Source organism: Arvicanthis niloticus, chromosome 15 (genome assembly GCF_011762505.2).
Source record: "Arvicanthis niloticus isolate mArvNil1 chromosome 15, mArvNil1.pat.X, whole genome shotgun sequence".
NCBI classification, from domain to species: Eukaryota; Metazoa; Chordata; class Mammalia; order Rodentia; family Muridae; genus Arvicanthis; species Arvicanthis niloticus.
In genome coordinates, this window is record NC_047672.1 from 37,912,698 (window position 1) to 37,927,923 (window position 15,226).

A 15,226-nucleotide genomic window follows, 5' to 3' on the forward strand; every position below is an offset into this window, starting at 1 on the left:
GGTGCTGTGGCAAATTACAGTCTTTTACTGGGTAAGAAGCCAGTGTGAAAAGTTATTCTACCTCGGAGTAAGACCTGTGACATAACAGCATAGTAGATACAGAAGAAAGAACAGCAATTGCAGCCTGCAAAGCCAGCCCAGGAGTTGACAGTGCTTTGCTGAAGGGTAGTGGGAAGAAAATCTCTTCACTTCTCAGGGTCCACCCCTTCCTCTCTCCTTTTTTAAAAAAAATTTTTATTGGATTTTTTATTTACATTTCAATGTAACCCCCCCCCCCAGGAACTTTCATCCCATCCCCCCTCCTGCTTCTATGAGGATATGCTCCCACCCACCCTCCCACTCTCACCTCCCCAGCCACGATTTTCCCCACACCTGGGCATCCAGCCTTCACTGGACCAACGACTTCCTCACCCACCTATGCCTGACACTGTCAACCCTTCCTCTCTTTGCTTCTGACATGAAAGTTCTCAGCAGGAACGCTTTCCTAAATTACTCGGTACTGAGCTATCTGGAATGCATAAGATCTGATGGTTCTGATTCTGTAAACATGATTGTAGTGCATTTATCTCCTCCTTAACAGAGTCATAGCCTTTGTTAGACAATTAAGACATGGATGTTTATCCCAAAGTACTTGATTGTGAAAGATGAGCAGTAGAGTTGATTACCTTCAATTACCTTAAAGACATGGAAAGAATCTTTGTACAAATTTAATTAAGGCACTATTAATCTAATTCAAGGGAAACTTGGTTTATTTTATTGCCTGGAATTTATATATTAAATGTTACATGTGCTAGCTATTCTTGCGTATACATTATGAATTAAGAAAGGTTTTTATAAAATACTATAATGTGCCATTTTAAGCTTTGACAGCTTAAAGTAGAAAATGGAGTGGATAAATTTATACTGATAGCAAATTTTTGAAAATATTTCTGAAAGTTGCTTATTGTTGGGTTTTCCGTAGAATGTTGGGGGTGGGGGAAGAGAGGGAGGGAGGGAGGGAGGGAGAGATACACACACACACACAATGGAAAATTATGGCATAGTTGGGTCTTCATTGTATCAGCAGATGTTTTAAATTTTTGTCAATATTTAAACTTTTGTTTTTATTGTCTTTGCATTTGAATACACATGCTAATAATGTTGTACAGTCTTATTGATGCTTTACGAAGGGGCTTCTGACAATAGAGTTTCAGCCTCTAGAAAGAAGATTCTTTTTTAATTTTCTAAAGCTGTTAGGTTTTAATAACCTAAATAGAGAGATTGTCGGGTATCTTGGTATCTGGTGGTTTGATTATGGGGGGAGGGTGTTTGTTTTTCTCTTCAGAAATATATCTGGGTAGCACTACATCAAAGGACTGTAATCTTTACATTTTCACTAGTATACAAATTCTAGTACTTTTTGTTTTTGTCCCCCCCACCAGTGGTATTTGATGCTGTCTTTGTTTTCTTTGCTAAGGGTGCATGTAGTTCTCAACCTTCATAATGCTGCAACCCTTACTTAGTACAATTTTTCATGTTGTGGTGACCCCAACCATAAAATTATTTATAACTATAATTTTGCTATTATAATTAATAGTAATATAAATATCTGATATGCAGGATATCTAGTATGTGGCCCCCAAAAGGGTCATGATTCACAGGTTGAGAACTGCTGGTATAGGGCAGGCAGTACAGGCGTGTCTCCACCAGGCTCGTGTGTGCTCATATTTTTCATATCACCATGTAATCTGGCGTGCCAGTTAACATACTTTTTATGCTCCTAGGCTATCTTCATAATTTTTAATAATGTTTCTTGTGGAAATCTCCCAGTTCTCCACATGAACTTTAGGTGAAATTTTTTAATTAAAAATATAGCATTGAGCATGGTAACCCAGAATGTTTGTATAAACTTCTGGTTCTTAGTTGTCTAATAATCTTATATTCCTGATTTTGACATAATTAAAGACTTATTTATATAATAGTTAAAAGGAGTTCTTTTGCCAAAAGGAAGTCCCCGGGTATAATTAGATGATACCAATATACCATACCTCCAAGTCTTAATATAGTCTGCTACTTAGACAGTGCCCATATTTTATTAAACTTATTAATCAGACCCAAATTTTGATTATTTAGATTGTATATGTTTAAAATCCCAGGATTCATGAAATGGTCAGGAAGAAAAGGATCATTTGAGAGTAGGGAGGACAAGAAAGCATTATGGGTGCTACATATTGTCAAAGTACATTTTGTGAATTATGAAAATGTTATAATAGAACCCACTATTATGTATAATATATGCTAATTGAAACTGGGAAATGACTCATGAAATAATTTACTTTAATATTTACATTTAAAAAATAATTGTTTTCATAGCTAGTTCGTTGTATTTTGGTTAAGGAATGAGATTAGTGGTCTACAAGCTATAATTGTTATTTTCAGATTTGTTAGTGCTGTCTGTATATGTGAGTGCCACTTTAAGAGAAATAAGAAGCTACCTTCAAATATTAACATTAAAAAATGTTCTGTTTTATAGAAGTCAGACTTTTCTAAGACAATTGTCTCACCATTTAAATGTCTGTGTCCTCAAAATGCAGTGTAATTAAGAGGATGTGTGAGAGCATAGAATCTGAAGTTGCGAGTTTCAGCTTTCTCACTTAGGGTTTATCTATGACTCGTTTATCAGCTTTAGTGTTGTGTTTCTTGAGTGTAATGTGAGGTTAAAATGGCAGTAACGATAATGATTACTTGGGCTTGGTACTTATAAATGCATATTTCAAAACACAGTTTAAGAATCAATAAATTCGACTTTTCAATAATTATTGGTATGGGTATTAAATTAGTTATAACTTCAAAAAGAAATGACTTAAGATAATGAGTGTTCATTGTGTTCTCCTTCTAGCGTGGTTGGGTGGTCCTTCAGGGGGTTGTAGTCAGGGTGTCAGCAGGGGCTATGAGTGTTGTTTTGAAGGTAATGGCTGTTCACTTGGTATTTTGCAGACTATGTCTTCAGCAGTGGTGCAGTTATATGCAGCTGATCGGAATTGTATGTGGTCAAAGAAGTGCAGTGGTGTTGCTTGTCTTGTGAAGGACAATCCTCAGAGATCTTATTTTTTAAGAATATTTGACATTAAGGTAAGTTTTGTTTTTATTTCATTTTAACATTTTTGGTAGTTAAGTTATCTGCCTTGGTTATAATTTAGTCTAGGTGTTCTGATTGTCTTTTGTGTGTTTAAATTGATATATTAGAAGAGTGAGGTTTGCTGTTGATATGTGAATATGGATATTGGAACCGAGTTGGAGCCCAGGTAAGAATATTGAGGCATTTTCTTACCTATGACTTCGTTTTCTGTCCTTTAGTCATCTACTGTCAGAAGTTTTTTTGTTTTTTCTTAACGTTTTTTAAATGTTCAATGTGATACTCTATGCATTGCTCCCAAACCTAAATCTTATCAGTGTTTACTTTGAATCAGGTCAGAAAAGAATATATAGAATATGAGGAAATATCTGTGACCTTGACAAGTTTCTGTTATGTTAGTCTAAAGGCTGAGTTTTTTGTTTTGTTGATTTTAGGGGGTTTTTTGGCTTTGTGACACAGGGTTTCTCTGTGTAGTCCTGGCTGTCTTGGAACTCCCTTTATAGACTCTGCTGGCCTTGAATTTGCAGAAATCTGTCTGCCAATTCCTCCAGAGTTCTGGGATTAAAGGTGTGCACTACTACCCAGTTAAGCTAGTTTGATTGATTGATTGATTGATAGATAGATTGATTGATTTCCTTCCTTTTTTTTTTTACTTTATTTTTTACTTACTATATCCAGCTGACTGCCCACCTCTTGTTCATCCCCTCCCACAATCCTTCCTCTGTCCCCCTCCCCTTCTCCTCTGAGTAGGTGGGAGCCCCCTGGTTATCTCCTTACTCTGGCACTTGAAGCAAGGTTAGGCTGGGTTTCTTTAAGGATGGGTTGACCGTATCTTTTCAAGTGAAATGATCACAGTTTGCTGCAGACACAGTCTTAAAAGGAAAAAAAAAAAATCCTGAAACAAACCATTAGTTTTACATAACTTTTATTACACGTTGTTACTATAGTCGGTCTACTTTAATGTTGTTCTTACTATACTTAAAGTATAAATTAAACTTTATTGTAAATATGTTTGTACAGGGAAAGCTGTTCATAGGTTCCAGATGTCAGTGGAATGCCTTAGAATGTGTACCTGCACTGATGAAAGTGACTGCACTAGTGATGTACTTGATCTTCTCTCACTGCATCCTGTAGAGCAGTACTTCTTACTTAGGCCTTTCTGTCTTCAACTTTCCTCACATCTCTTATTCATCTTGCTCATTATAAGTTAGTCCTTTCAGAGAACAGCAAAGATTTTATTTTTGTATATACTGTTACTTATAAAATGTTCATTTTGCTAAAAGGAAGTCTCTTCTATGCCTGTAAAAACATCCTTCTGTAGCTAAGCCTCCATAGTTAGTATTTAAATGTGGCAACAAGTATAGTAGGACAAAAAGTAAATATGTAAATAAAATCTGACATTGAGCCTGGGCACTGCTACTGTGTGATAGTTCTTTGGATTCTAACTTGTTTACCTATTACAAAGCCTTGCATTGAATTGAACTTTAAGTTATGGCACTTTAGTTAATGCTGCTTAAAATCTGTGAGTCCCGGCACATAGCTCAGAGATATGGCATGCTCCCATCACCAACCCTGACTGACCCCAACTGTCATTTTAGGAAAAAAAAGAGTATGTGCATAGTTTGAAAAAGAACCTGCAAGTAGCCTTATATTCTTTTTTTTATCAACAATAAGAAGCACTCTTTCAAAACAGAACAACTATACAACTTCACTAAAAAGAGAAATGCCCATTGTAGCAGTCATAAATACATCTATAGCAGATTTTATTTTTTTTCTTTCTGTTTTATAATAAATTAAACTATATCCACTTATTAGACTTTATCAAAGAACTTCCAAAAAGATTTAATCTTAATTATTTAGAGACTGTTCATTTCCAAAGTAGGACACCATGTCATAATCACAGTTGTGGGATACATGCTCTTTTTTTTTTCCAATGATGCACAGGCATTGCCTGCTGCCTTTGGGGGTTTCTTCTCCTTGGCCTTAAATGGGGCAGGTCTTGTAGCCTCTATAGCCAGCATTCTCCTCAGTAAGCAGCGATGTGTGTACATGAGCAAAGCTCCTAAGTGCTGGCAAACCTAAACTGTTGAATTTTGTATATTTTAAATTTGTGATATAGTTGGAGTTTTGGATTTCAAATTGGCAGTGATTACATTTTTCTCACTATTTAATTCTGACTGGAGATTGCCATTGCTTACTAATTATAATTAACCACCTTTGGCATGAAGCACAGATATATTTCTTAAACTGTGTCTATAGATACGATAGTATGTGGATCTCTTATCTCTTGTTTAAATTTGGTGTATTTTAATCATCTGTCTTGCTGTTGCATGATTGATAGGACTTGTACTGGTGTTTTCTTAGCCCATTCTGCAGAAATCTAGAATTCAAAGATTGTTATTGAACAGCGCAGAGAAGGTGTATTTGATTATTCTGCATCTGTAAATTGAGAAAAAGAGTATCAGGTATTACTGTAACGTTTGGTAGAGCTACACAGTAAAGCATCCCACTTATGTAGGGTGATATTGGTGATCTAGTGAGCCTAGTTATACACTCAGCTGAGTGGTGTCCTTGGAAATGCTTGCCATGTTGAATGAAACCACTTATAAGCAGGTTTCATTAAGTTACTGTATTGTGTATGTATATGACAAATATATATTTCTAAAAGTCTTTGTTTATAGAAACAGTTCCTTTAAAGAGTTGTCTTGATTTTAGTCCTAGAAGATTTTTTTTTAGTAGATTTAACTTTTCTTCTTTTCTAGGATGGGAAATTACTGTGGGAACAAGAGCTATACAATAACTTTGTATATAATAGTCCTAGAGGATATTTTCATACCTTTGCTGGAGATGTAAGTCCTGTTTGCTTTTTGGCTTGATATGTTTTCTCTTGGCTGCTGTCGTAATTACTTTTCTATTGCTGTGAAGAAATACCATGGACAAGGCAACTTATAGAGGAAAGGGTTTATATGGACCTTAACCCATAGTTTCAGTGGGTGAGTCCATGGCCATCAATGACAATAATCACAGCTGCAGGCAGGGAGGCTCTGGAGCAGTAGCTGAGAGCTTATATCTGATCCACAAGCAGGAGGCAAAACGCGCTAACTGGGAATGGTTCTGGTTTTTGAAACCTCAGAACCTAACCACAGTATCCCCAACACTCCAGCTAGGCCACACTTCATTAGTCAGTCCTTCCCAAACAGTTCTACCAACTGGGGACCAGACATTGAATACAGTGAGCTTATGGGGTCTATTTTCATTCAGACCGCCACAGTTGCCTTGTTTCATTCTGTGTTTATAAAGTTCTGTTGAAATCAAATATATTTTTTTTTTCCTGAAGACAAAGTATTTAATTGTTAAGTTTCTGCCAAGTAAGGAAGCTTTTCTGATAACCTTATTTTACCTTTTCTGAGTTTTTTGCCTTAAAGTACTTAAAATGTAACTTTCTTCCTTTAGAAGTATGCTTCTGTGGATTGTCATTATTTTTGTTATCTAAGTTCGTGCACTTTGTTGTTTGTTCTTTTTGATGGAAATACTTCAGACTTGTCAAGTAGCTCTTAATTTTGCCAATGAAGAAGAAGCAAAAAAGTTCCGAAAAGCAGTTACAGACCTGTTGGGCCGCCGACAAAGGAAATCTGGTAAATACCTCTTTGCTTTTCCTTTTTTATTCTGTACATTACATGAACCAGCAAACTGGTTAGAGAGATGTGATTCATTGGCTGTTACCCAAGGACTAGCCTCAGCTTGGAGAGGGGTTCCTGAACTAAGAGGTGTTTGGGGGTGGTGAAAAGAAAGATGCTAAGTCAGATTATGGGACCAAGCTGGCAGCCTAGGTTCTGCTGAGGTGAGGTGCCTTCTGTTGCTTTCTGCTAGCTCATCTCATGCAGACTAAAGCCCAGTTTTTAATTTACATATCAATTCAGTTATTTATTCCAGGCTTCTTTTTTATTATCCTATAAATCAGTATCCTATGAACCCTCCAGCCCTTTGATTCATAAGAGACAGCAAGCATACATTGTTTTCTTAATATTATAAAAGGATTCAGATATAGACCCTGTTTTGAAATTACCATTTTCAACATGACTGAGCCTAAGGTCCCAGACTAACCTCGAACTCGGGAATCTGTCTGCATTTGTATCTGCCTACTTTTGTACCTTTCTGACAAGTTGGCTCAAGCTGGCTCATAGCATACATAGCCTTTGTTCCTTTAGATTCACAAAGCTCCTCATAATTCATACTGCATTTTAATTTTTTGCATAGTTGAGAAATTACATATTTTCAAACTCATGTATTTAGAACTCACCCATAGCCTTAAGGACTGTCCTGAATGGTACAGGTCCTAGCCTGTACCATTTGCTGAGACATAACCACATCCTTAACTCCTGGACCCATCCTTTTTCTAACCGTCATGGAGTCATTAATGTTAACAGTGAGGACATTCCTCGGAGGGAACAAGTCCTCCACTGCTAGTACTGGTTCCAAAAACCCTGTACATTATTACCCAGACAAGCCTTGTGCCCACAGCAGCCATTGACACTTGTGGAGGCTCACACCTGGGCCCTGTTCCAGGGGCCAGAGCCTTCTCACTCTGTCCCCACCAAAGCCACGCTGGGTTCAGCATGTTCCTGTAGGAACTGTGGAAATCTGGCTTTATCGCCCAAATGCACAATGACGAGTGTTTGTCGCGGCACAGTTAAAATGTTGTGACAAAGGTCATATAACCTGGAATATTTATTGTCTAACTTTCTCTACAACAAAGATCCATAGTACTTGCTCAAAAAGAAATATTTTTATTTCCAAAAACTTTTTTGCAAATAAAATTCTATGTTCACCGACTCTTAAATTTGCATTATTGATAGTATTTAAAAAAACAAATTTAAGTATTTTTTGGTTTGTAAGTAAATACTTTTTTATTACAGTTCTAGTCTTTTTTTAAATTATTAAAAGAAAAAATTAATAATTGTTTAATATTGCCAAATTAGTGTTCAATATCCCAATGTATTATCAGTATGTTTTTTTAAACTTTTTATTGTGAATTTCACATCAAGTACCCCAGTCCCACACATCTCCCTGTCTATCCATATCTGCCCTCTGCCCTTGCAGCCTGCCCCCAGATGAAAACAAAGACTAAAAATAAAACAAAACAAAATCTCGCCGCAGAAACTTCAGCGTGTCACACAGATACCCTTTGGCCCAAACAGCTTTACTTGCAAATGTTCATTGCAATGAGTCATTGGTCTGGTTTGAGGCTCTGGCTTCTGCTGTGCTCTGAATACTAGATCCTCACTGGGACTCCTCCCTCTTTTCCTCTCCCTCTCTGTCTCTTGCTTCTCTCTTCCCTCTATCTCTCTCTCTCTGTCCTCTCTCTCTCTCTCTCTCTCTCTCTCTCTCTCTCTCTCTGTCTCTCTCTCTGTCTCTCTCTCTCTCTCTCTCTCTCTCTCTCTCTCTCTCTCTCTCTCTCTCTCTCTCACACACACACACACACACACACACCATATTTAAAAAAAAAAAAAAAAATACGTTGAGTTAAAGTAAACCAGGCTGTTGCTTCACTGTGTTTTCTATTTATAATGAATAAATAGGGGGAGAAGTAGAACCTACTATTGTAAAGTCAGGAGTACTTATTTCTTGTCTCCTGGTTCAGAAAGTGTCTAGTGCTCTGATGCTGAAACCTAACCTTCAGGCATCATGTGGTTCAGTGTCTTTGTTCTGTTTTTTTTTTTTTTGTTTTTCCCCCCCCCCCCCATCTCCTTCCCTTACACTTGCCAGGCAAGCACCATTATCCACTGTGTCATCTCCCTGAGTCTTCAGAGCTTTTAATGACATTTTGTGATGGTCATCTAGTGGACCTTTGTAAAATCCTTTAGTTAGAATAAGTAACATTTTTGAAGTGAAAAAGAATTGGAAACAATTGTTTAAAGTAATTTATTTGAAATGGATAGGTAAGTTCACCATGCCTTTTACCTAGTGTACCAATCTATGTATTCCATTGGTAGGATTTTTAATTTAGCCACCAATTGGGCGTTACTGATAGGATTTGTTATTTACAATCTGATTATTACACTAGTCACTAATATTTCTCTTATAATTTCAGAAAAGTTTATATTAGAAAATATGTAAAAATTATGTTTGTTTAAAATTCTTTAAATCAGTCAGTCATGGTTGTGCATGCCTATAACCTGAGCACTTGGGAGGCAGATCAGGAGAGTTGTATATGAATTTGAGGTCAGCTTGACCAACATAGAAATTTCTAGATCAGACAGTGCTACCTAGCGAAGACCTGCCTCCAACAAACAAAAAATTGTTGAACTTTACTTGTGGGGGGTGTCTTTGTCTCTGGCATTATTTGGTTTTTTCTCATTTTAGATTTGTGTGTGTGTGTGTGTGTGTGTGTGTGTGTGTGTGTGTGTGTGTGTGCGCGCGCCCCTCAAATGCCTCTTAATTTTATCTGTCCCCATGTTTCCTCCCATTACCTTTCCCATTCCCACTGGATCCTCCCAGAAAACCCCACCCATCCATTCATAAATATTTATTCTATTTTCCTTTCCTAATGAGATCTCTGTTCTCTTTCGTCCCTTACTCAGGACCTACCCTGTGTGGCTCTTTGTATAAACTGTCATTTGGTTGTCATTAGCAGAACAGCAACTCTGCACATAACGTTGGTTTCCTAGGCTGCTCTCCCTTGCTTCCCCTGCTGTCTCTGCACATGCTACTTTGAGTGTAGGTTATATCATGTCACTTGTCCTCCCACCTCAGGTCTACTCCAGCTCACAGCCTTCCTGTGAGGCTTATCAGGACAGATCCCTGATAGACTTGTTACCGGCTCCTTTCCCTGTGTACTCCAGTCCAGTCCAGTCTTCATAGCACCCCTCACACTCTAACTACTGAATAAGTTTTTTCTTTTATTTATTTGGATATCTTCATACTTATTTTTTTCAGAAAGATTCCTTAACCATCTACACATTACTTCAAGAATAAAAGCTTAAATGAAATATAGTACAAAGATTTACTTTTATTAGATACTTATGTCTGTTTTTAATGCTGGTTTTTTTTTTTTAATTCTAACAGAAAAAAGACGAGATGCTCCAAATGGTAAGCTGTTGATGATTATTGACAAAAAAGTTTTTTAAATTACAATTTAATCTTGTAGAAATATGTATATTTGTTAATACTTAATAGTTATGATAAATAGACTAATTTTCTCATATTTTCAATTATGGAATGATAGACAAAACTTAGGAATGTACTGTTCATAATTTGTTTTCTAACATGAAGCAAAGGTGTAGTGTGAAGGTGGGTATTAGTTTCTCTGTACTCCCAAGTTCATTGTTTAGAATCTACATGTGCTTAAGTCTTTCTGAAAGATATTCTATTTTATTTGGTGTATATGTTCATTTCTTTTCAAGATTTCTTTCATTTTAAAACACTTCCATTATAACATAATTTTAATATTCATCATGTGTTATGAGACATGCTTTTTTAAGTGCACGTTTAAACCTGAAAGTGTGTTTAGTGCTAACTGTAGTTGCATACAGCCCCTCTTGAGTTGGATAGTGAACTCTTAAACGTGATGAATAATTCTTCTGTTTGCTCCTGCTCCATGTGTTTTCTCTGGAGAGAGAGTCTTATCGCTTTTATCATATTTGGATGTGAACCTCGTAAATTCCTATTGCTTCAAGGACCTTAATTATAAGACTGGATGTAGTTGGTGGTCTTTAACTTCATCCCAAATCCTCCCTTCAGAACTTAAAGACTATTTAGGAAAATTTGTATAATACAAATTTCTTAATATAGGATGACTGTTGGTGATTATTGAGGTCTGTGCCCTTTACACAAAAATAGATTACTTTTTAATTTTGAGCTTAAATCTGTTTCCTAGATACAAAACATGAGCCAAAGATAGATGTATTAAATTTTATTATTTAACCTTTTAATTTTTTAATGGGTAATTGCCTTCAGTATTGTTTACTCTGTACCAAAGTTTGATATAGTTTGTCTTTTGCATGGAAATATTACTAATAATAACTTACAGGGATATTGGGGGATATAAAAGATAACCAAAATGCTCAGCATAATGATCAAGAAATGCTAATTATTGTCATTTACCACCTGCCAGGCATGTTCAGTAATCTTCTGAAGTAGCTTCTGTTTCACTCCTGGGTAATAGATGAAAAAATAGGAATATAGAAAGAGAGAAGTTGCTCCACTGCTAAGATTGGGGAGAAAATTCTTCCCCAAGTGACCTGATTCATGAGTAGACTTTAGTCACTGTTACATTAAATGACTTTAAAGGAGAATTCAGGCTTAGAAGAGAGTAAATAACACATCTCAAGACAGGAATCTGGTATGTGGCAGAGGCAAAAGAAATAGCTGAATCCTGGGTTGTTCATCTGTGAACCTTTAATGCGGTTTAGAAGCCTCTCCTAATAGGTGTCAGTGTTGGGATGTTTATTATATTGTGTTTGCTGAGCATATATTGAGTGTTAGTTGTAAAGGCCGTTGGCGGGGGCATCTAATTTTGAAAAAATAACTTGAAATATTAATAGATGCATGAATCATATCATTAAAAAATTGGAAACATATTTCAATATGCACAACATGTATTTGTAAACAGGTACCTAATTGTTGTGAATAGATACAATTTGAATATTCCTGCTGAGTTACTCATAATTTCCCTGTCTTTATTGGATTGTTCTTGGGTGGGTGGATTGGTGGTTGTTTTTGAGACCGTCTCTTTACACAGCCCTGACTGTTGTAGAACTCACTGTATAGATTAGGCTGGCCTTGAACTCACAGAGATCCACCTGCCTCTGCCTCCTGAGTGTTGGCATTAAAGGCTGCTCATGGTTTTAAATTGTTAGTTTTATAGTTTCAGCCTTTTGGTGTAGTAGTACTAACTTTTTTATTCAATAAATGAGGGTATTTTGGTTTTGTTTTTTCATAGTATTGTTAAAGGGCAAAATTATGCTGCTGGTATTGCCAATATTTTCATCCTTTTCAACTTATAAAGCTATATAGTGTACTAACATATCATATATATAGTAGTGAGTGATGAGAGACATTATGGGAGTTTTCATTTTGGCTTTCTCAGTCCAGCAGGTTTGCTCTCTCCACTGTGTGCAGAGCAGTAGCTTTGTTTTAGCTTTCCTGCATTTTGATGTGTCACCACTAGGTGGCAATGGACACCTTAACTATGGTTTGCTCTGTTAGCTCATCCAATCTTTTTTAAATATAACTATTAAAAAGACACTTTATGTAGAAGTTACACGCAGTCCTAAAATGTAGTTTGGTTATCTGCCTCAGTAGGCCTCTGTGCCACCTGTTTCTCAGCCCTCTTACCTTAGTACAATGCTCTTTAATTAAACAAAAACTTGAGTTCCTTTAGATTTGAAATTAAGATTATAATTAAAATGAACTGTCTGCTGTCCATAAACATATTGAAACCTCTTTTCTTATGACAGTTGTCTTGAATTAGGAAGGAGAGCTCAAGTCTTCCTGTCCTCATCACTCGCTTTTGGTTTTCTGTTTGTTGTTGTTCATGTAGACCAGTCTGATCTTAAACTCAAAGATGGAGCCATGTTTGGTCTTCCTAGCTTCCTGTTCATTCTTAAACTTGTGTCAGAAATACATGAGTTGCTTTTCCAAATAAGATACAAATCAGGCTTTCAAATAACTTTAATGATTTCAGTACAATTGAGATTTTTCAACATAATTGAACAATTTTAGCCAAATTATATTAAGTGATAACTTGTATTTTAGTAATTTAGCAGTTCTCAACGTGTGGGTTATGACCCCTTTGGCAAACCTATCTCCAAAAATACTTACATTACAGTTCATAACTAGCAAAATAATGGTTATGAAGTAGCAATGAAAATAATGTTATGGTTGGGTGCTCACCACAACATGCAGATCTGCATGTAAAGGGTTGCAGCATTAGGAAAGTTAATAACTACTGTTATAACTTATTAGGGTTTCTATTTGATAACACAACTTCCATAGTTAGGGACACCCTGGGAGAATTCATGAGACTCAGTATATAGTTGTTCTTATTAAAAATGTCCAGTGTAGTGAAGAGATAGCAAGCAAAATAAGCACAGAAGTCTGGCTATGTGGGATGAATTCCATAGGTATCTGTCTGGTGCCACAAGCAGTGGGCTGCAGCTTCAGGAGTACTTAATTGTGGATAATTGCGGATGTATGTACAGTGTTGTCTAAAGGAAAGGCTCGTTAGAGATACACAGTACCTCCTGTTTTCACATAGCCTAATAACCATGATTCCAGGCCCTTCCTACATGAAGAAAGCAATATTAAGTATAATTAATTGCTGGCACAAAGTTTGGGCACAGTGGGCCATCTTCTCAGGGAAGGTGAGAGTACTTTCAGAGTTTTATGTCTCCACTAGGCAGCTAAGATGCTGCCTATCTTTTTTTTTTTCTTTTTTTTTTATTAGATATTTTATTTACACTTCAGATGCCATCCCCTTTCCCCATTCCCCTCCCCCTTAGAAAACCCCTATCCCATGCCCCCTTTTCCTTTTTGCATTTATACATTTTTTTTAAATAATGTTAATCATAAGCGTTATAAGTTTGGAATTGTTCAATCAGAGGTGTAACCCACTGACCGACCTAGATATAACAACTATCTTTGACTGGTGGAGATACATGAATATCTGCCTCCCTGTCTCCCCCCTCTTTCTCTCTTTCATCACCTAGCTTCTCCTCTCCTTCTCCTCCTCCTCTTCTTACTCCTTTTCTTCCTCTCAGTACTCCTCCTACCTTAGCTCCTCCTACACATCACCCTTCCTGTTAAAATGAAACTTTTCTCTCAAAATACAATTAGAGCATAATTATGCCAATTTGTACCAGTGAGGTACTAGATAGTCCTAATACCTCGTCCATCCTTTTGTTGACTAACCAGCACCTCTGTCATCTATCCTAACTAAAACATTTAGTTCTGAACCTGGCTTTAGGATGAATGTCAGCTGACGACCATCCACTCAAATCTTTTCTCTTACGGTAAATAGCTATAAGTTTTCAACCCCATCAGAAATCCAGAATGACTGAGTTAACAATAATTGTGGAAAGCACAAAGCATAGCTTCTAAAACTTAGCCAATTTATAGAGACCTCTGAACACCTGAAAAGCCCCTATACTACCGAACGTTAGAGCATCAAATCTTCAGCCTTCTGGCCCAGAATCATCTGACAGACCTTGGTGATGCAGGATTATTAAGGACTGATTACTCTGTCTAGGCAGATATAATCAGTCGACTATTCTGCATGTGTGTCCTTTTCTGGACAGTAATTTGTCTGTAGATGGAGAGAGGCAATTCTTGCCTAGTGGCTGTTACCACACAACTGGAGTAACTCCAAGGATGCTCAATTTCTTCTTAGAATCCACGACAGGAAGCTGTCAGGAGCAGACAGGTCTCTAATCAATATGAACATTAATATATAAATATTTGTAGCGTCAGTTCTATGGACTTCTGATGTTTTGAAAACCAACTATCCATGTAAGGTAACCTGGACTGTTGTCTGTTCACTCCTCTCAGCTATTTCTAAATAAAATATGGAAAACACCCTAACAATAAACTCAAAAATATGAATTTGCTATAGTCCCTTAACTCATAGGTTAACCGTCCCAAATCAGTTAAAAAAGGGCTGGGTCTAGGCATTGTATTCCTAAATGTGTTATACAGGCACAATGCCCATGAGCGTATCAATATTCATCTCATTTTTATATTAATAAGAGGCTCGTACCAATGAAAACCTTAAATTTGAGATCAAAGTAAATTTTGTACCATTTAAGAAATTATAACTTCATCTTGATAATAATTATACAGATTTCTACCAATAGGTTATGGCTATGCAATAAGTCCTAGCTAATCCCCCCTATTCCAACAAAACCACTACTTTTCCCTAGGAAGACAGACCATTATTAACCACATTAGTCACCAAGCTCAGTGAATAGGGGCGCTGACTCTTCTTTAACTTCTTCAAGCTGATTAAGGGCGTTGAGATTTTAGAAGAGGGGTGGGGGGAGAGTAAGTTGATAATCCTCTGATGCTGTGTCTTCACTGAATCCAGATGGAATTCCAGGACATCAGAGGTTTGGG

General features: G+C 36.8%; 1 protein-coding gene across 2 annotated transcripts in view; it reads left to right on the forward strand.

Annotated features, from left to right (window-relative positions):
- Positions 1-15,226, forward strand: part of Wasl (WASP like actin nucleation promoting factor) — a 54,935-nt gene that overhangs the window by 24,860 nt on the left and 14,849 nt on the right. The window contains exons 2-5 of one of the 2 annotated variants that reach the window (XM_034518993.2): positions 2,977-3,111; positions 5,878-5,964; positions 6,654-6,750; positions 10,181-10,204. In XM_034518993.2, coding sequence (XP_034374884.1) covers positions 2,977-3,111; positions 5,878-5,964; positions 6,654-6,750; positions 10,181-10,204 — 343 coding nt within the window. Of the gene's footprint in view, positions 1-2,976; positions 3,112-5,877; positions 5,965-6,653; positions 6,751-7,421; positions 7,583-10,180; positions 10,205-15,226 lie in introns of those variants that run through there. The other variant, XM_034518994.2, reaches the window with a different exon arrangement.